General features: G+C 39.0%; 1 protein-coding gene across 5 annotated transcripts in view; it reads right to left on the reverse strand.

The window, feature by feature from the left end:
- PCNX2 (pecanex 2) overlaps nt 1-23340 on the reverse strand; it is a 351803-nt gene that overhangs the window by 195739 nt on the left and 132724 nt on the right. For all 5 annotated transcript variants that reach the window (XM_058430821.1, XM_032137273.2, XM_032137274.2 and 2 more), the window contains exons 16-17: nt 10824-10933; nt 9556-9652 (exon numbers count right to left, since the gene is read on the reverse strand). In XM_058430821.1, coding sequence (XP_058286804.1) covers nt 9556-9652; nt 10824-10933 — 207 coding nt within the window. The remainder of the gene's footprint in view (nt 1-9555; nt 9653-10823; nt 10934-23340) is intronic.

A 23340-nucleotide genomic window follows, 5' to 3' on the forward strand; every position in this document is an offset into this window, starting at 1 on the left:
ATACATATGTAACAAACCTGCACATTGTGCACATGTACCCTAAAACCCTAAAGTATAAAAAAAAAAAAAAAAAAAAATCTGTGACTCTGTTAAATTACTTATCTAAAAAACAAGAGTTTAAGAATCCGTTTCCTTTTAATAAATGTCCTATGTCTTAATAGTGAATTATACCATGTTAGATCTTACAAAAATGAGTGTGAAAGGGAATATACTGCAAGATGGAAGGAAAATGCAAATTTAGGTCTTTATAATTTTTATTATTAATTAAGTTTCCCATTATAGAATAACATAATAACATTGCAGCACCCTAGAACATAGAGAAGAGAGGGGAAAATCATTCACAATCATTATAGCCTGACATTAACGGTATTAGCATTTTTGTGTTTTCTGAGCCAGTATTTTTCCTGTTGATGTTAAACCAGGCTCTAGCTATAATCATTATGTATATGAATATTTCTATGCATATTTTATAAGTATCTAATCTTAGTGTGCAAATAATTTTCTACCTTTTCCACAGTATTTTCTTTTGTAAGCTATATATATATAAAATTATATAGGCTCACTAATATCATTGAGTGGTTAAATAATTTTCCATCTTGTGATGGAAATACAATATATACAATATACAATGCCACAGTGATCACTCAAAACATTAATTTAGTGAAAGAAATTGAATGACTCGTAGTGCAAACTTCCCTCGACTGCTGCTATTAGGTTGCCTTCCATTGTTTACCATGATGAATTATGCTGAAATAATTATCCTTATATACCTAAATTTTTTTCATATTTTGAATTAATTTCCTAGAAAAACTCTAGCAAATAGATTTACTTTATCATAGGTTATAAGCATTTCACAATCCTTGATAAATTATGCTTTTCCAGATGGTTGTAATAATTTACATAAACACAAATGATGTCTAAGAGATTTTATCTTGACACAATTGGCACCATCACTAATTTTTCCAGTGCTAATGATGTGTACCAAAAAAGTGCCATCTCATTTTAATTTGCATTTTAAAATTCATAATAATGGTAATTATTTCATACATTTACTTAATTTGTTCCTAAATTTTATATAAAATTTCAAATGGCTTCATTTTGGAGCTCAGATATATACATATTTGTATATAATTATATATAAATAATACACATATAATTTGCCTATAGGGTTTTAAAAATCAAATTGTAAGGGTTGTTGGTATTAGAAAGATATTTAACTTTCCTAAGTTTGCCACAGTACTGTACTAAATTATTTAAATTTTTCCACCTTTTTTTACATACAGAAGTTTAAAATTTTTATGTTCTTAAATCTAACTCGGGGTATTGCGTGTGTGTTATTTATTTTACGCATCCTAAGTCTGAAAAATCATTTTCTCTGTATATTTTGGATAAATATTTTATTTTATTTAATATCTTTTTTGAAAATTTATTTTACTGTTTTAAAATGTGACACAGGTAACCATAAAGTGCATATATGTACAATTTAATAATTATAAAGTGAACACCTCTGTAACCACCAACTAGTTCAATTAATCTAACATTTCCAGCATCCTAGAAGCTTCTTGTATGTGGCTATCTGATCAAAAATCCTTCTCTTGCCTCCTGGAGGTTCCCATCAACAATCCTGACTGGTGAAAATCATTTTCTTGCTTGAAAAAAAATGATTTCACTACTTACGACTTAGGTATGCAACCATAAGCTGTTTAATTTTGCCCATTTTTACTCAATATATTGTGCCATACTATAAGCATTATTTTGTGTCTTGCTTCCTTTGCTCAACATTACGTGGTTAAGATTCACTCACGCATTGCATTTAGCTGTAGTAAGTTTATTTCCTTTGCTGTAGAATACTCATTTGGCACTTTCATGAAAAGGTGCTATTATGAACAATCTTATATGTGTATTTTGGTGCAAATGTGCAAGATTTGCTCCAGAATAAGTACCTAGGAGTAGAATTGTGGCTGCAGTCTATTCATGTCGTAAACTTTATGTTATCAAACTTTTGTCCAAAATATGTATACTAATTCACACTCCCACCAGCAATACATGAGAATTCTCTTGCTCTACACTTTTCAACACTTAGTACTGTAAGAACTTTGCATTTTTTTTAGTCTGGTAGTTTTGAAATGGTAAGTCAGTGTGATTTTAATTTGGAGTTTTCTGATTATTAATGAGGTTGCCCATATATTCATCGTTTTTGGCCATTTATATTTCCTCATTTGTGAAGTGTACATACAAGTCTTCTGCCTATTTTCAATGGAGATATCTGGTTTTCTTATTGATTTAGAGGAGTTTTATATTCATCTAGACACTAGTCTCTTTTCTGTAAAATTTAAAATAAATCAAAGATCATAATTTTAATTAATTTGAATCTTTTTGTGTTGTTTTAAAAAATTATTTCCTACACTGCTATCATAAAAGTAGTTTCCATTATTATGACTCTAAGTGCTTTCAGGTTTTATTTTCTCATATTTAGGCTTAAAATTTACGTGGAATTGACTTTTAAGTACAGTATGACATGTTAGTCCAATTTCTTTTTGTTATTTGTGAATAACTTCTATTTTTCAGTTTTCCATTTTTCCCTCTCTTTGGATTTGGAAGCTACATGCTTTGTCTCTATTCCTTTAGTAGTTGCACAAAACATTCCAACATGCATACCTAATTTATCACAGACCAAAGTTAACGGTACGGGCTGAGCAGCCCTCATCCGAAAATCTGAAATGCAAACACTCCCTTCGTTTGAGTGTCACGTTGGTGCTCAAAATATTTTGGATTTTGAAGCATTTCAGGTTTTGGATTTTTGGATTAGGGACATTCAATCTGTATCTTTATTCTTCTCTTGGACATTACTAAGACCTCTGACGACTTGAAGTTCATTTCCCCTCTTATCTAAGCTTCTATATTATTATAGTCATGTATTTTCATTCTACCTTATATTTTTTAAGCCAACTATATAGTCTTATCATGGTTTTATGCAGTTAATTTTTATTCAGGTTTGCCAATATACCTGCTACTTTCTTTTCTTTTTGTTCACTTGCAAATCAGATCTTCCATCCAAGACCACTTTCTTTAAATTTTTTTCTTTTCTCCTCAAATTACTTTTAACACAAGATCACTTTCTACTGAAAAATACCTTCAGAATTTCATGTAATGAGGGTCTCTGAGCTTTTGTTTTTCTAAAATTTATTTTGCCTTTATCTTTAAAGATATTTTCACTAGGAGTAAAGTTCTAGCTTGGTAGTTACTTTCTTTACACATCATTAAGTATATCCAACAACTGTCTTCTGGCTTCCATGAGGGCTCTTGATAAGGGAGCTTGCAGCCTCTCATCCATTTGAATGTAATCTGTTCATTCTGTTTACCTGCTTTAAGTTGGTCTGTGTGCTTGGCATGCTGCATTTTCACTATGGCTTGTCTGGTGTTGATTCTTTTTTCTTTAATTTACCCTACATGTGATTCACTGAAATTCCTGAATCTCAAGTTAAGTGTCTTTCATCAGTTCTGGTAAACTCTCAGATATTATCTCATCAAATATTGATTATGCTTCAGTCTCTCTTTTTCTAGGAATTCTGATTGGATATATTTTAGATTTTCTCACTCTATCCTTGAAGTCATTTCTCTTTCATATTTCTTGATTTTTTTTCTTTTGTCAATTAGTGTTACATTCTGGGTACCTTCTTCTCTCCTTATCTTTCAGTTCACTAATTCTCTCTTCAGAGGTATCTAATCCCCCATGTGTGGGGTGTGTGGTGGTGTATATTTCAACTGATTCACTTGTTTGTTTGTTTGTTTAGGAAATTCTATTTGGCTCTCTTTCAAACATGCTGAATTGTTTTAAATATTTTCTATGGTCTATAAATTTTAAAGCTTGCCTTTTACTTCTTTAAGCATAATAAGTATAGTTGTTTTAAAATCTGTGTCTGATACTTCCAATATCTGAAATATTTGCAGACCAGTTTCTGCTGGTTCCTTATTTCCATGTGTAGGTTAAAATTTTTTTTATAGTAAGCTGTGCATTTTCTCTAAAAAAAACTGGTTTGGGAAACACTTGGACAAGGCAACCTTCTAGAAAGGATTTATGTTTGTTTCTGCCATGAGGTGTTTCCAATCCGGTACCACGTTAAATGTCTTCATAAATTGAGGGATTTGGTGCCATCTAGTTGTTTGAACTTGTGCTGCAAATCCATGCAAACTTACGACTTCTCAAGGATTCTCTTATTCTGCTCAATCATGAAGTGAGTCTGCTGCACTTCCTGGTGTGGAGGGTGGTGGAGCTCACTTCCTGAGGATCATCCTCACTCTGAGAGGGTGGCACTTTGGTGTCCCAGGCTGATGATCCATGGTCTGGCATTGGACACCCACCTGGGCTTCAATTCCTGTTCTCCATAGTTCGAGGTCTGAAAAACAAGGCTTAAGGTCCCCAGGTTGGGCAAATGCTCTTGGGGCAAAAGCAGCTTCCTGCCCTCCTTCCTCCAGGTACTCCTGTTCAGTAAGATTTTTAGCTGATAATTCCTTATTATTTTGTCAGGTTTTTTTGTTACATTCAGGAAGAGTTTTTTTGTATTTTATTCAGAATTTTTAGTTTTAATCAGCAGTAGCCTGCCATAATATCAGAAATGAAAAAGTCCCATGTGACTTTCCTCCTTTCCTTTTCCCTTTTCCTCTCTCTCTCACTTTCTGAAACTCCTAAATCCCTGTCTCATTTACATTGGTGTCTGGCGAGGGACTAGCGCATAAGATTTGTTTTTCTTTCCCACTGCTAAACAATTATCTCAACACCAGACTCTGAAAATCAATTTTTGATTGTGACATTTAATTTTGACATAATACATTCATAAAAGAGTCTGTCTCCTTTCTGTGTTTTTCTGATCCACTAATCCCATTCTCTGATCTTGGATAGTCTCATACTTTTTTCTGATTATTCAGTCATCACTGTTGTTTTTCTTTTTTCTTTTTAAAGACAGAGCTTCCCTCTTGTTGCCCAGGCTGGAATGCAGTGGTGCAATCTCAGCTCACTGCAACCTCTACCTCCCGGGTTCAAGTGATTCTCCTGCCTCAGCCTCCCAAGTAGCTGAGACTACAGTCATGTGCCACCACACCTGGCTGATTTTGTATTTTTAGCAGAGATGGGGTTTCACCATGTTGGCCAGGCTGGTTTCGAACTCCTGACCTCAGGTGATCCACCCGCCTCGGCCTCTGAAAGTGCTGGGATTACAGGCGTGAGCCACCGTGCCCAGCCCAGTCTTCACTCTTAAATCTAAAAATGCTAAGTTCCTTTTTCTTATGCTTCTTTCTCAAGTTTTTAAAAACTATTAACTGCTATTCTTCTAAAGGAACCTTAGAATCACTTCTCAATGTGGGGAATATAATGCCTTTGGAACTGTTTTGAATTATATGAAACCTACAAATTCATTAGAAAGAATTGGCATTTTATAAGTCTCAGGCTTCCTATCCAAAATCAGGTTATGTCTATCTCCACTTATTCAGAACATCATTTACATTTTAATAAACTGCTGTAGTTAGTTTACTTTATTTGTGACACTACTTGTTAAAATCATTTCCATTATCAATTCAGATATTTTGTTGGTACTGTGAGTTGGATCACATTTTCATAGGTTATTTCTGGTATGTTAGAAAGTTCTTGCTTTTCTAAATTTTCTTTTCTCTGGTTGTATTTATGAATCCTCTTATTAATCATAGTTGATTATATAGTATACACAGAAAAGTTTTATATACACATATAAATCAGCATTTTTTTCTCTTTTTCTCTTTGCTCTTTACTCTTCACTATTTTGCTTTCCATTTTATATATACATAAAACATAAATTAAATATATAATTAAAATTTTATATATAATATATAAATTATATATAAATATATTTAATTTATATTTTATATATAATAAATTATGTATTATATGTAATATATTTTATATTTTATATATTATATATAGTATAATAAATACATATTTAATTTATATTATATATTATATAGAAAATTATATATTATATATTTAATTTATATTTTATATATGTAAAATAGTAAACTATTAATATTATTGAATATTGTTTTAGAAGTTCTGGCCAGTGTAAGGCTGCAAAGAGAAAAAAATGAAAAATTTATATATAAACTTATATATAAATTTTTGGATTTATGGTAAATCCGTGCATGTTTAACTAAGAAATATATTAGCTCTTCATATACTGAACATTTTAAATTCACTGTGGCATTTTATATAGTACTTCACACTCCAACTCTCAAAGGAAGCTTAAGAACCCCTGTTCCAACATTCCACATCTAGCAGCATGGGACCAGAAAAATCTAGATATTATAACCAATGATTTAGGAAAAGACTGTTTGAATTTTACACATAAGAATTAAATAGGCTTTTCTTTGTTTCTAGGAACTGAAGAAATTGATACAGTGAAACAAACAAATCTAAACATAATAAAGGGTGTTGAAAATGACAAAGATATGAAAGTTAAAAGAGTCTGTGCTAATAAGACAAATAGAAAAAGACTAACCAGGTAACCCACTAGTGGAAAGTTTATATCTTTATTAAGTAATGAATTTTGGTGATAAACTTTGTGTGCATAACTTATCTTGCTCATATGCAAATGTATTGGCCCATTGGTATATCTCTGTTTCTAGATCAATGTTTCCTGAAGTACAATCTGTGGATCACCTAAACAGAATCACCTGGGTGAACATTCCTGTTAAAATGAAGCTCCTTAGACCCCTTCACAGGCCAGAGGAATCAGAATATGGGCAGAGGGCTAGAAAACTGAAACCTAATGAGGCTCCCTGAGGGGTTCTCATACAAACTAAAACTCAAGATAAGAGAGAGACAGACAGACAGACAGAGAAAATAAGAGGTGGAGACACAGAGAATCAAAATCAGAGACAATGAGGAGGGGGGGTTTATGCTTGCACGGTGTCACAGAAAGTATTATATATCAAACTCTAAAAGCTGAATGTGATATTCCCATTAAAATATTATAATTAGGCCAGAGACTTTTCAGAGAAATGAACACAAACATCTTATTAAATCACCTAACAAGTTATGTGCTCCACACTGTACGAAGCATTTCAAAGGGTATGAAAACCAAGGGAGGCAACACCTAGCCAATCACATCTAATTATACCAATGAAATACTATCAACCTCTGCTGGGCAAATTTCTTGTCAAATTTCTTTGTAATTCCTACATTATTTTTAACTGCAATAAATCAGAAAGTAGAAATGCATCTTCATTAGTCATGAAATCAAGGAAGATTGAAGGGCATAGTTTTTCTCAGATATCCACGGGGAGACTTTTGGGTAGACTCTTGGCCACCCTACGGCTTTTATAGAAAATGCTGTAGGAATGTCAGTTTGACCTTCTCCCTGTAAGTCTCCTGGTATAAATATTGGAGGTCAGGTTGTAGATGCTAGGCTTATGTCAAATATTTCTCTTTTTTTTAAGCTGCCATCTCATCAGGTCCAGCTGCTTTGACTTTTAACCTGCTTTTAAATGTATCTCTGCTCCTAAAATTCATGAACTATGCCCTTACTCATATTAAGTGATTTGTCCTTTGATTCCCTTGTAGTGGAAAAAAAGCCTTAATACTAGCTTGAATTCTGTCCATACTCAAAAGCACAAAAGCTGAGTATGAATTTTTTTAAGGCTCTCATGTTGGCTGTGAGTCCTGGACATCGTCTTGAAATGGCAGACTGCAATTAAATTTGTCAAAATTCCATGAACTGTACTGGGTACCCACTATAACACCAGGCACTGGCTCTGTGGATATCAAGACAAATGAGACACAGTCCTGGCTGGATCAACAGACTATTCTCTTTTCCTTTTATCTGTCATTCCTAAGAAAACCAGGAAAAGTGTGAGTCAAGGACATCAGACGGCTCCGAGCTCAATACTCAGATGCATGGGAGCTTACACAATTAATGAGCATTGCTTTTCAAAGTATGAATGTTTGTAAGTTGATACCAAAGAAACTACATCTGCTAAAAGAATTTTTGAAGCTGTCCAGAGCCATTTTCCTGGTGAACAGGGAAATGGCATCATTATTTTATAGCTGTAGGATTCTCTTGTTCCTTCCTTCCTCTCCTTCTTCCTTTTCTTCTCCCATGCTCCACCCAGTGTGGTTGCCCCCTTCTCTGTGACCCAGCCATAAGTCTAAAGTCCAGGGGCCCCAAGCAATGGCTATGCAGACATCAACTTTGAAAGAATGCTCTGAACTAAGCATGGCACTTAGGGGAGAAGATGTGGAGAAGAGCTGTGTGTGGACCACATCAGGGGGGCAGGTTGGCTAAACGTTTATCTGACAAGCTTTCATTCGTGCAAAGCCCACCTGCTGTTTGGTGCCAGCAATACACAAAACTGACTGAATGTGATTCATGTGACTATCCTGGCAAACTGCAGCCACCTGAGGGCCACCTAAGTGCCCACACCATGTGTGCACAACAGCCACCATCAAGATGCTCTAGGCCGGGGGCGGTGGCTCACGCCTGTAATCCCAGGAATTTAGGAGGCTGAGGCGGGCAGATCACGAGGTCAGGAGATCGAGACCATCCTGGCTAACACGGTGAAACCCTGTCTCTACTAAAAAATACAAAAAATTAGCTGGGCGTGGTGGCAGGCGCCTGTAGTCCCAGCTACTCGGGAGGCTGAGGCAGGAGAATGGCGTGAACCCGGGAGGCGGAGCTTGCAGTGAGCCGAGATCATGCCACTGCACTCCAGCCTGGGAGACAGTGAGATTCCGTCTCAAAAAAAAAAAAAAAAAAAAAAAAAAATGCTCTAAAGGGCTTGTAAAAAAAAAAAAAATAAAGTAAAGGTTCCTCTTCAAAGACTTTCCTTCCCATTTAATTAGGAATAAATAGTAACCTCTTAGACTCTTAGAAGCAAAATTTATTCAAAGACCTGTGCTAACATTCTTAAATATCTGCTAGCCATGATAAAGAAATCAGTGTACTTTATGTTCTTAGCTCCCACAATTTAGCCTAAATATTTGCCCTGGCATGCTTACACTGGTCCAAGCAAGCATTAGGCCATAGCCTGATCCTCTTCCTTATTTAAAGGTGTTTTTACCTTTCTCAGCATTCCACAAGTTACTTCCTCCTTCCTTTGTTCTCCTCTACCTTTGCCCCTTTTAAAAAGTTCTAAGTTGCTAGCCAGTCAGGACAAATACAGAATGTGAGGTCCCGTTCCAGCCAATGGAAACCGGACACAGCAGTAAGGTGGACGCGTCAAGTTTGGTGTCCTCTCATGGCAAAACTGCTGGCGAGTGTACCTTTTCTGCAGAAAGTATAAAAATGGCCTTGCTGAGTAAGTTGAATTTATGTTCAAGTGCTATTTCTTTACGGCACTGGAGAACAAGCATTTCAAATAGGGCTGCACCTGGCAGGCAGCTCAACAGCCCAGTGTGCCAGGTACCAAGCGAGGTGTCTCTTTCTGTCCTAGTCCTTCTCATGTCCACCTGCCTAGAGCTCCATTGAGAGCCTGATCTCTGCTGAAAGGTGAGGCCCTCCCATGCTACATTACACAACGTAAATGTCTCACCAATGAATCTTTCATCTTCTTAGGGAGAGGGTCAGCAGCTGACTCTTCCAGATTTTGATGTAAAAATTTAGGAAACAGCCTGCATTGGATGAAGGACCTGAAAGTGGGAAAACACAATACTTCATCAAAGATGATCCTGGGACAGTGTTTTCGGTAAATAACTTCACCTTAGATCTCACAGCCACACATGACAAAAACAAGTGCTCTCTTCATTTAAAAATTTATAATAAAAAGAGGTGCATATTCAAGTGATCAAAAAGTTAGTGTTTTGATTTGTAAATTTCATCCTAATGAGAGCAGTCAAGTACCTTAGCAGTATCATCGCCCTCTACTGTCAGCAGTGGGACAAGGGGAAGGTCCTCCATCTCTGCTAGCCCACTAGGGCTTCATCTTCACAATTAGCAGCAGAAAGTGAACACTGCACTAATACAATGGACACTAAAAATTGTGTGAACCATGTTTAACTTTTCTTTCCCCCATTTTTCATGCCTTTCACAATGCTGCACCTAATAGCCTAAAATTATGGTGTCTCTGGTCCTCAAAGAGTTATGGTTATCTTAAATCAAAATCTTTCATAAATTTAAACAAATTACATAAGATGCTACTGTCAATATCTGAAACTCACTGTGGCATCACACGAAAGATTTCCAGTGTCAGAGTACACGTTACCAAAGACTTAAAGATAGGATTAAAGGGAAGATTGTAATGTATACTTTCACGTTACTAAGGATTACATTAAATACATTTTAACACTTTGGTGCAAATTTCACTTTAAATCCAGAGGACGTTGGCCAGATTGAGAACAACAGCAACAACAAAACAATAAAATCAAACAAAATCTTTCTTTTCAGAGGTGCTGGTTTAGTCTCCCCAGGGTAACTGCCTAGAGTAAAGGTAGGGATGTGACTTAATGGATCTAGAGAGGGTATTGTTGAGGAGGTAGCTTCTCACCCAACTCACCTAAGGGAAAGTCACAACAGGGCTTGGGTGCTATCGGCCATCTGTTCCTGCCACTGTGCATTTTACTCCAAAATCAAAAGAGCAAAACTAAAATGTTTGCTAGATGTTCACTTTTAATTGTTATTAGTTTCTGGCTGGTCCTGTATTTCTCCTTCCCTCCTCTAGTGAGTTGGACCAGCTAGTTTAATAATGAGAGTCAAATCACAATGGGCAGTGAACTGCTGTCTCCCCATCTCAGTCAGGGCACAAAGCTGCAGGAACTATGCCCCTAGCTCAGTGATGAGAGAGAACAGGCATAGACCACTCACATGAGTACAGATGGGTCACTGCTCTGCCGGCTCAGATGGTAGGAAAGGGCGACCAAGAGGCCGCAGAAGGCTGAAAACAGTGCCGGGATGTGTTGCATGCTCCATGGTTCCTAAAGAAAAGATGTCAGTTAGCCAAGTCACACTATGGCTGCGTGAATAGCAGGATCTCTATCAGACGTTTAGAAATATCGCCAAGGTCCAGCTGGATGGATGAGTTATTCCTGTGATCATTCCTGCCCATAGACATATAAGCATCTGGTGGGCACACAAAAAACTCACCTGTTGGTTTATAAACATTGATTTTGATAAGGAACTTTTTGACTAATTGTACATACTTATAAGAGTAAAACTGAATCTTTCCTGAAATTAAGCTTAGAATTTTCTATAGAATGTAATATTAAACGTGTCACTCCTCTGAATTCAATATAATAATTAACAATTTTAATAACTGTATTTCTCGATGTTTATTAATTGATTGTCTAAATGGCATAAGAAGTGTAGAAATGACATAAGAGATTAAAAAGACTAACTAACTGAAAACTTGATAACGATTGTAGAAAGTAGAAAAGTTCCTCTTCAAAGCTCGTCTTGGTTTAAAAATAAAATAATAGACACTAGGAATAATAGCTTCTTACTCTGAAGCCTCCTATCAACAATCAGATCTTACACTTCAGCCCAGTTAGTTGCTTTGGCTTACTCAGGCATGTCTGGACAGGCCCAGGCAAGTCTTAGCTCATAGCTTATGCCCCTTCCCTATTTGGAAATATTATTGCTTCCTTAAACCTTTCGTGAGCAACTTCCTCTTCTTCTTTGTTCTCCCTTGCACTTACCTATTTAGGAAAGTGTTAAACTATTAGCAAATAGGGTATCTGTTTAAGACCGTGAGGTCCAGCTCCAGCCAATGGATGCCGGACATAGCAGTAAGGATGACCCAAATGAGTAAGGGATAAATATGTCTGCTTTTCCTCTGTTCAAGCGTGCTCTTGCCATTGTTCCATCTGCGTAGAGCACCCTTTCTGCAGAAAGTAAAAATGGCCTTGCTGAGAGAATTAAATTTACGTTCGAGTGCTATTTCTTTGCGGCACCAGGGAACAAGCATTTCTAACAACGATTAAAGATAGTCACCTGAGGAAAGAGCAAAGTTATTTGAAATGAAAAGAGGCACTTCAGGTTTAATTTGATAGAAGCACAGATGTCAGTTATCAACACATTGTACTCGGCCTGGCAGAGCAGAACATGGGAAATACATGTTACCACCCCAACCAGCAAGGTGGCCTGGGACTCCAGCTCTTCTCCCACACACACCTGCTGCTCCCACCAACATAAACATGTCTCTCATACACCAAGAAGAAAACGTCTACATATTTAACCTTCTCAATCGTCATCAGCAGAATCACTGATGCCTTCTGAAAGCTGAATTTAGTCAAGAACTTAAATACTTTTCTCTCTAGATTATTTTTTTAAGATGGATTAATTGTGCTTATAATGAAATCTACAAACGAATGAGTCAAGTGTGCTTAGCAGTTGTCCACTGTAACTGCTAAAATAGGCTGGAAAAGCAAATGATACACTGGATAGATTTTATTTTTACGTGCTTTATTTTCCTAGAAATTAAAATGTATTTCTTTTATCTTCCCCATTGTGGAAGTCTAAGCACCCGAGAGCAGTACCTGGAAAGCAAATTGCAGGGAGCTGACTCTCGCTGAGGCTGCTGAGCTGCATGGCTACAAACTCAGGAAGTAAGACTCACTGCCTCCAGACGCACTCTCCACACAGCTCCCCACACCAGGACGCCCTGCATGCCTCTCAGATCAGCTTCCCCGAGGGTCAGGTGCCTTTTCCAGCACTCTAAGGTACCATGTCTGCATTCATTATTTTTCTAACTCTGTGCAGATGTCTTCCCTACCAATTTTGTTGAAAAGCTCAAACCCAGTGATGAGGCATCCTGCACGGACCTCTTCTTTCTTTGGAGTTTTCATCAGCAACACCTTCCCTTCCAGTGTCCAAGGGAGAGGTGTACTTCCTCCTTCCCTGAGCCCAACCCTCCCCTCACACTAGGATGTCCTACTCTCTTTTCATTGGTCCCCTCTGCCCTGCCTATAAAAATGCTTAAGTTGCTGACTTTTTTTTTTTTTTTTTTGAGCTGGAGTCACTCTCTATCACCCAGGCTAGAGTGCAGTCATACAATCTCGGCTCACTGCAACCTCCACCTCCCAGGTTCAAGCGATTCTCGTACCTCAGCTTCCCGAGTAGCTGGGATTACAGGCACACACCACCACACTCAGCTGATTTTTTATTACAGTAGAGACGGGGTTTCACCATGTTGGTCAGACTGGTTTCCAACTCCTGACCTCAGGTAATCTGCCTGCCTCAGCCTCGCAAAGTGCTGGGATTACAGGGTGAGCCACCACACCCGGCTGGTTGCTGACATCTTCAACAAATAAAAAAAGTCCTCCTTCCCCTTGATGCAGATGCCCTTGAAAATTACTGTACTCTCTTAGTCTGTTCGGGTTGATATAAGAAAATATCATAGACTGGGTGGCTTATAAACCACAGAAATTTATTTCTCACAGTTCTGGGGGCTGAAAGCCCAAGGTCAAGGTGCAGGAAGGAGAAGGTTTGTTGTTTGGGGAGGCCCTGCTTCCTGATTCCTAGATGATGCCTTTTGTTGTGTTCTCACATGGTAGAAGATGCAAGAGAGCACTCTAGGGCCTCTTTTACAAGGACACTAATCTGATCCATGAGGACTCCTCCCTCAATACCTGTAATCACCTCACAAAGCCCTCACCTCCGATACCATTACATTGGGGATTAGGTTTCAACAAGAATTTTGGGGAACACATTCAGTCTACAGCATACACTATCCCTCGTTTTTCTTTCAGTGCCAGCCCAGCCTTTTGAAGGTCTGAGCTCCACATTTCACTCCCGGTCATCAGTGAATGACTCAGTAGTCTTTGTCAAGCCAGGTACTTCCTATGAGTGGAGGTCCTACCATGAGCTGTGTGACCTTGGCTAAATTACTAGACATCTCTAACTATTGGGTTCCTCTTCTTTAACAAGGAAAAACAACCTACTCAATGGTTGTTGTGAGGGTGCTTTTCTGTAACCCAGGTGATTTAAGTTTTTGACATGGGAGGGTTCAGTGCAGCCCCTACTCGATGATGGACACCTGAGAGCTGTTTCTTTCCCACCGTCTCCACAGTCTCCTGATCCTTGTGTGCCATCAATATACCTTTTCAGTGCCGCTCCAATCTGCCTCTTCTTTCCGTTGCATCCTGTCTGGTTAAGGCCTCCACTGTCTTGTTCCAGGACTACTGTTAATGCTTCCTAATGGGAACTCACCCTTCAGTATCCACACCCTACCCCACCCCACAGATCCCACACTCTGTCCTTTGTATAGTGACAGAGTGGTTCTCCTCTCCAAAAGGCTGATCAGATCATGTCTGTGCCCTTCACTCAGTATCTTTCAATGATTCCTCATTACCAACCAAATGAAATCTACTCGACAGGCAGATGCATAAGCCCACCTTTTCAGCATCTTTCCTCACATTTAGGATATACACAGCAGCAAAACCCAGAAGATGAATTGCTCCCTGCCCTCCTGCCTTTGCCCACGTGGTTCCATCTGCACAGAGGGCTCTTCTGCCCTGACTCCATTCCATTCCATTCCTCCCTACCTGGTGAACTCCTACCCATGCTTCAGTGCCCAGTATAAGAAGTTCCACCTGCTCAGTGCTGCCTCCTCTGACTTCCCAGGCAGAATGGAATCCTCCTCCTCTGTGCATCAAAATCACCATTAAACATCTCTAGGATAGCATTTAAGGTGTCTCTTTTGTTTTTCAGGGGCATAGCTGGGCTCTGTCCCTTATCAGAGAGCACCTGCCCACAGGAGTTGTACATACACATCTGCTAAGTCACAAGGACAGAGTAGCTCTTCAGCATGTTTCACTGAATTAATGGTGCAAACACTTTTACTATGTTCTTTTTATGTTTGATATGAAAACGACCTGCAATAGGACTTGTCAGCTCGAACTCGAAGGCAGCTGGCAACTTTATCCATGTTAGAAAAGACATTCTGGGGCAACCTGATGGCACAATCCCCTTCAAGATGCTACCGACATCACCATCCCTGAAGCAGCATCTCACATGTGTGCCCATCCCCTGTGACACCTTACGCACCTCTCCCTGAGTCCCACCATTTACTTGTCTGCCTTCACTTTAGACACTGGACTCCCCAACAAGGCAGCCTTGCATGTTTCTTTCCCTGGTACCTGGCACAAATGTTAGCACCGACATATCCTTGCAAGGATGACTACAAGGTTTCAGTTTTCATAATGACTCATGTGGACAAGAATTTTCAGCAAGAAAAGAAGATGAAGGAATTGAGTAGCTTACATCAAATGTGGATCAGGCAGTGAAATGCTGCGGAAGTGATGAGACTATCAGAAAAAAAGCAATCTCTTGACTATGTGCTTCTCATTATTCCTTCAAACAGTACCCCCAGCAACAGGAAAGTTATTCTGAAACTTGAGTTTTATGCTTTCCTAAGAGTCTACTCATCAAACATTCATTCATTCCTACAATGTGCCGGGTACCCAGAAGCATAACCATGAACAGGACAGAGAGAGTCTTGGAAACAAAAGGCACATGGGTAACTGCAGTCAAGTATGACAGAGGAGGGGACAATGAGCTGCTCACAGAGCACACGAGAGGCTACACAGCAGGAAGCAGAAGCTCACATGAGTCAAAGGAATGGCATGTAAGTGGATCCCTGCACACAAATGCAGAACGTGGTCCTTCCGCTGCAGGGGCTTCTGGAAGAGCCAAGCAGGGTGGATAGGGCTGGCTCTCCCATCCTTACATCGACTTTACCCTGCTCTGTCCATCCACCTAGGGCTTCTCTTATTTCATTTCATACTTGACTGTTACACAATGAACACAAAACGTTTTCCAAAGGAGAAGAACCTGCTAACTTCTATTTCTTGTCATTGATTCATCTACACTAACCAGCGCTGTGTATTTAATTCATGATTTTGTGAAGGTGCAACCTTTTCTCTCACATGTAGCCCATACATACGCAGACCCTGGAAAAAATTCCTATGAGGAATGAGTAACTAAGACCCTAGAAATAATTCTCATGACATGGATCAGAGAAAAGGTCAAGGGAATAAATGTTGGCAGAAGTTGGTTCCAGGCTCACTCATCGTTGAAATGAATTGTTCTGTGGAAGGCACTTAACTTCTCAGTGGTTCAGCTTCCTATTCTGTAAAAAGAGGATGATGACACCTTTCTTAATGAGATTTAAAACAGCCTTGCCCCCAGCAAAGTTGAATGTCAGTGTTAGTTTTTTATTAATTGGAAAAGAAAGGGTACCCGTGATGGACGGTCTTTGCTGGCAATAAATTAAGTCCAGGCTCTAAATATATTTTGATAATTGAGTTTACCTACTTTTATTCCCTCAATACTCCCTGCCTAAATCTCCTCTCATTTTCTCTCTACTTCAATATTTAATCAAACATTTCCAACAAAAACACCAAGGACACCTGTTACACTCCTGGTCTCTGTCCTATATTAGTAGAAGTCTGTATTCATTCTTCCATTACATATGATTTCTTTTAAGGATAACCAATAGCTTTGGGGTAAATTGTTGAACAGGAGTAAATGGCAATGTGGCCACAGGGGCAGGAAGAAGGATGTTTATGTCCTTCAACAAGAAAAAGCAAAGTGATGCCAGCGGGGCACACTTATTCTTCCAAGAAAAGGGTGGGATAAAAGGTGTTAAGGAGTCCATATTCCAGGTGCTAATTTTCATGTTTTCTTGCCCAACCTCAAACTTCCACACAACTCTTTCTCAGAAAAAAAACTGACCTTCCCTAAGTTTTGACACATGGTAACAAAGTGAACCACTTGAATCTTCTGAGGCTCTCTCCTGGAAACACCCTCATTCTCCAGGTTAACTGTTCACTTTTTCAACTGATGCAGATGTATACATACATAAACACACACACACACACACACACACACACACACACCCCCACACACACACACACCCCTCGGATTGGAGGTTGATTTCTCAAGGAAACAAGAACAAGAGAGATTACTTGATTATCAACATCATGGGTTATCCCTTCATGTGCAGACTGCCATTTTCCAAAACCCACTATCTTCAAGAAAGATTACTTTAGAGTTGGAAGGAACTTCATAACTGAGATGGTCTCACCTCAAGTTATTGATCAAGCAAGGAGACAGGAAGAAAGAGACTTGCCCAAGGTGGTAAGACCAGTACCAGCCTCCACAGCCCTGAATTCAGTGCTCCATGTACCCCACCACCTTAAATGTGTATATAGCTAACTGTGAAAAATACGTAGATATCTCACCACTTTTCATTTTAAAAAAAGGTTAGGATGTTTTAATAATCACTGTAACTTACAGGTTCCCAGCATTACAGGCTGTTTCATCCCTTTATGCATCCATCCACACAACAGTGTTTGGAAATCTATTGAGCTACCTGACTATTTCAGTGCTTGTTGAAACACATGTAGAGCAATGGCTCAGAGGAAGAAGGGATCAATTTTATAAAGATTTAAAATTTACAAATGTATATCTAAAGATATAAAGATTTTGAAAGAGATAAAGTTTTAAATGATCTATTGCCCACAGATAATGAAGCATTTATCATGTGACAGTTTGCTTCAAAATTAACATCTCTAATTGCTCTGAGACACATCTCATGGGCCTCAAAATTGGGAATGATAAGGATTGATGAGTGCTGGTTTCATAAAACTCCCACAGGTTTTGAAATATTTTTATGAGGTAGTAATAAAACTGTCTAATAGTCCTACAATTCTGCAGTAGATTTCACATACATTTGGGAATTATCTGATGAGAATGCATAGGGCAGTTCAGCTTTGTACAAAAGCACACTCTGAACACAGTCTGAATTCCAGCATTTTTTTTCTTAGAAATTTTAGACACCTCTTATGTTGGAATTTATGGGACAGACTAACTGAGGGTTTGGCTATAAAGTGAATATCAACAGGCCAAATTCTCACTTTGCTATGCCTTTCATAGCAGGTTTAAATACTTTCTTTTTAAAGAAACTGATTTTTTTATCGCATTAAACACAGGGGCATTTTTGAGATTGAGGTTTTTATACATCCTAAAATAAGAACGAGATTGTACCATTTGACTCTGTATAAGTCCTATTTTTAGGTTTATTTTTGACATGAATCCCATCTTTAAGTAAAAGGAGCGCTGGGCCCATAAAGTTCTCGAAATTTAGTAGGGAAAGATGTGTCACCTAGTCCCTGAACTGTGCTCTCTCTTCTTACTTCACACACAGCCTGCGGAGTGTCATGTGGCTGGCACGTGTGGGTGTGCAATGGACACCTTCTAGGCTCTGGCATCCCCCAACCCCTCGAGTGCACCCCATAGCAGCTCTTGTCCATGTTCCTCATGGACCTTGAACACCCCAGGAGGGGCCCCCCGAGTGCCTCGCACTGACCCTAAATTATAGGTCAATATGTGTCCCGTAAATAAATGAACAATTATGTGAACACATATGGCAAGTCAGACTTCACTATCTGCTAAGAGTAGATTCTTCTTATTTCATACTGTTTTTTCATTTTGATGAAAAACATGATATGTTTATGAATCAAGACAGTATTTCACTTTTAGAGATAGGTACTGAAGAAAAATTAGATTGTTAGCTGGCAAGACAGAATAACGGGTCCCATGTATCCAAGTCTATCTATATCTACATGGATAAATATATAGAGATGTGCACACACACACACAAATACGTGTACTTCAGGGAAAACATTACCATTTACTTTCCTTCTCATTGCCCTTTTGCAAGTGTTCTGTAATTATTCAATCCAAGATTTTTTATAGCATACCTTTTATGTGACACACTAATAGGACATAAAAAGAAGCATATATAAACCACAGTCTGTGACTTCAAGGAGCAATGAAAAGTGTGCACAAGCAAGAAGAAACACAGCAACAGCTCCCATGCATTCGGCAGTGAATACCGGACTTGTTGCTTAACATTCACGACCACACATAGTTTTTAAAACACCTCGAAGGTAAAAGTATTGCCCATTTTACACATGAGGAAATAGGCTTTTACTTTACTAGTTATTGTGGTAAGTATCTATATTTTTCACATAGAATTGATTACATACAGAAAAAAACAAGGATTGAATGAACATCAATAGGACAATGTTGTCCTCAGGATTCTGGAAGAGAGAAGATAAACTTTGGCTGGTGTCACTGAAACAAGTTTTGTCTTCCATCACTACTAGGGTCACGACAGCTCAAACTCTGGGCCTAGAACGCTGTTTTCCACCTACCCTCTCCTCTCTGTATCCCTCACTCCCCATCAGTCACTACATTTCCTGGATTTGATCCCAGCATGCTCTCGGGGCTTACTACCAAAACCCCCAAGTCCAAATCTTACTTCACTCAACAATTGCAATTCCATTTTGAACAACTTCTGAGCTATCAACATTCTTCCTGTTTTTTCCCCAAATCAGTGTCAGCTGACACCGTCAACCTTGAGGGTCATAATAATCCAGCAGTAACTAGGTTTGAGGATCAATTCTACTTTTTTGCTGACCAGGAAGGGAAGCATGGCAGAAAGCACGAGCTGCCTGGCTGACATCGGTTTCCCCGTCATCCTCAGCAGCAGATACTCCCTCACAATTTGTTCAGACAGCCAAAGACTTATTATTCCTGGTCTCTTGCAGCTAGAAATGATACAATTCTAGCCATAAAATATAACGTGAAGTCTGATGTAAGTAAAAGTGTGTTAAAACTTAGGTTTTACTTTCAAATTTATTACTATTAGCATTATTAACATTGTGGTTACAGTCATCATAACCACCAACTATTTATGCTAAGAATAGTTATCATTGGTATTAGCTTTCTATTGCCGTGTAACAAATTACCACAAACTTAGCAGTTTAAAATAACACAAAGGTATGATCTCACAGTTTCCTAGGTCAGGTGCTTGGGCAGAGTGTGGCTGGGTCCTCTGCCCAGGGTCTCCTAGACTGAAATGTCAGTGTTGGCTGGACCTCTGACCTTATCTCACACTCCGGGTCCTCTTCCACACTCACTGGTGGTGGGCAGAGCTCAGTTCCCCCTGGCTGTCGGACTGCAGTCCCCGTTTCCTGGATGGCTGTCCACTGGGACCTGTTCTAGCTCCTAGAGGCCTTTGCTCCAGGTCTTTGCCATGATGCTACCTCCATGAGCAGTTAATAACCTGGCTGTTTACTTCTTCTAGGCCAGTAAGGGAGGGTCTCTACTGCTTTTTCTGTCCCCGCCCTCTGGACTCCCTTTTAAAGGGCTCTCTGATTAGGTCAGACCCATTCAGAATAATCTCCCTTTTTAGGTCAGACACACTCAGAGTAATCTCCCTTTTTTTTGAGACGGAGTCTTGCTCTGTCACCCACGCTGGAGTGCAGTGGTGTGATCTCGGCTCACTGCAACCTCTGCCTCCCGGGTTCAAGTGATTCTCCTGCCTCAACCTCCCAAGTAGCTGGGATTACAGGTGCACACCACCACGCCCAGCTAATTTTTGTATTTTTAGTAGAGACGGGGTTTCACCAAGTTGGTCAGGCTGGTCCCGAACTCCTGACCTCATGATCCACCCACCTCAGCCTCCCAAAGTGCTGGGATGACAGGTGAGAGCCACTGCACCGGGCAATCTCCCTTTTAAGTTAAATTTTAATTTAAGTTAGTTACCTGATTAGAGACCATAACTACATCTGCGAAATCCCTTCAAGTTTGCCAGATAATGTAACCTAATCACAGGAGTGACATCCCATCCCCTTCACAGGTCCTGCCCACACTCAAGGGGAGGAAATTGTACAGGCATGTATGCCAGGGGATAGGAGTCTTGGGGCCATCTTAGAATTCAGCCTCCCACACCATTTAACAGGAACCTTTAGCCAGGCACTTTTATAGACTTTTTTTTTTTTTTTTTTTTTTTTTTGAGACGGAGTCTCGCTCTGTCACCCAGGCTGGAGTGCAGTGGCGCAGTCTCGGCTCACTGCAAGCTCCACCTCCCGGGTTCACGCCATTCTCTTGCCTCAGCCTCTCCGAGTAGCTGGGACTACAGGCGCCCGCCACCACGCCCGGCTAATTTTTTTGTATTTTTAGTAGAGACGGGGTTTCACCATGGTCTCGATCTCCTGACCTCGTGATCCGCCCGCCTCGGCCTCCCAAAGTGCTGGGATTACAAGCGTGAGACCGCGCCCGGCCTATAGACATTATTGATTTGATTTGATTTGCTTCTTACAACATTCACATGCGGTAGGTACTACTCATCCATTTTACAATGGAAAAAACAATGTGAATTAGTCAGGTACCCTTAGGCAAATAAGCATTCTGTGTTTCAGGTTTCACCACTGGAAAATAGGAATGTTGATATCTTCCTTATCGATTACATGGAGATATAGTAAGGGGCAAATGAGAAGACACTTGGGAAATTATTTTGTAGATTAAAGAACCATTGATCTGCAACGATCTTATATGCTGTGAATTGGTCTTTCAACTAGACAAATATATTTATACTTCAAGTGTGGTAGTGAGGATGGCACAAAAGGAAGACTGAAAAGACATAGATCTGGGACCTGGGATGTGTGATGGGGAGTAAATTACTTAATCTCTCTTTTATTATTTTAAATAATAAAATGAAGGAATTGGACTAGGAGGCATCTCAGGTCCACTTCAGCATTAAATAATATCTAGAACTATGAGTTTGTTTTACATTTACAATTAGATTTTAAACCCTGAGTGCCTGTAAAGTAGCATGATGTTAGGCTACAATCCTGTAGGACCCAGAAGAAATATGGGAAAAACTCCCCTGCAAGCAGTGGTTAAGGATACGTGGGAAACATTAAATTATAATAATGTGCTTCAACCTCTGGATCCCCTTGCCATCAATAAAAAAGAATATCTTTGTAAAGGATAATAAAAAATAGAAATCATAGTTTATCCAGACACAGAAAGCCCAGTTAATTAACTACTGAGCTATTTCTCCAAGGAGTAAATATTCTGGTTGTTTCTGTATATCACTGTCGAATACTATTTAAGTCAATGAGGGAGTCCATTTATTTGTTACTTGGTACCATCTTGGACGAGTCAAAGAGAACATGAAATTAAAAGAGGAATCAAATTTTCTTTCCCTAATTAATATTCCAGAGGACAAAATTAACTCATAGTCTCTGAATCTGCTTCTACCAAGTGATAATAATAAAAATTAAGGAAATAAACACATATATCATGACCCATATGGAAAACTGTATCTCTAGCAAGGCAGCTGACATGCTGAAATGGTTCACAAGGATCCATCAATCCATCACGATGCACTAGAGATGAAAAGAAAAAAAAAATCAATTCCAGCAATGCAAAGAGTAAGCATAAAAGGTATAAACAAAAGCATCGTTAAACAAGAAGTAGAATCACTGCTCTGGGTAAGTGGGAGTTAGATTGAAGATGGGTGAGCTTTTCTTGTTTCCTAAGGACCCTCTTGACAATTTGCTAACCACATTCATTCAATTCACAGCATTTAATAGGTGCTGCATCTTAAAGTGGAGAGTCAGTCTGAGACCATTAGAAAACTCACGACGTACAAATGAGAAGGAAGAAATTCAAATTGCTCTATTTTTACCAAAAGGTGTTTCAAAATACGGTTAGAACATTAAGGTTTTTTTAATTTTATTTTTTACAACAGACTATACTATTTATTGCAAGTGATCTTTGTTCTATGCTGAGAAAGGGAAGTCAATACCTCCCTGAGATGAAATAAACCTCCCCAAAGTACCCCAGTTTCAACTGGTCAAAAGCCTGTTTCAACATCTAAGTAAACCCCAGAGTCCTTGAAGTGTTTCTTTCCATCACAGAGTTAATGGCATGCTTTCAAAATGGAATCTATTTACTCTGATCCAACAATGACTTACACCTATAACAAGCCATAAACTGAATAGAAAACAGAAATAAAAGTCTCAGCCCAGGATAGAGAATAGAGTTTATCTCTTGGGCTGGCTCTGATCAGTTGGCGCTGGCTGACTGTAATATCTCCTGGGCAGCCGGAGGTACTACTGACCTCAGTTAGAAAAAAATGCTGTGATCAATTAGCAATGTCTGATATGAAAATGGAGCCACATTTGGGGAGGTGAGGGAATAACAGTAACTGTCCAGCAACCAGGTAAAAACCCAAGATACTCTATTTTTTGAATACCAGATTCTTCAGTAGTTTCTAAAAACCCTTCAAGAATTTTGCAAGAAAAAGTTGTGTAACAATCCATGAATGCACATTACTTTTGAGAGTATCTGAACTGATAATTATGGGTGTTCAGCATTTGTCAATGCATGTTAAGTTCCTGAGGAGAAAGGACTGTCTTTTCCTCCTCCCATATCTCTACAGTACACGGCAGAGCTATTGCTGAACAAATAAATATGTGTTGACTATCACAGAATACGAACTTTTCAGCTTCTGCATCAGTTA

The sequence above is a fragment of the Hylobates moloch genome, unplaced genomic scaffold (assembly GCF_009828535.3).
Source record: "Hylobates moloch isolate HMO894 unplaced genomic scaffold, HMol_V3 SCAFFOLD_18, whole genome shotgun sequence".
Taxonomy (NCBI): Eukaryota; Metazoa; Chordata; class Mammalia; order Primates; family Hylobatidae; genus Hylobates; species Hylobates moloch.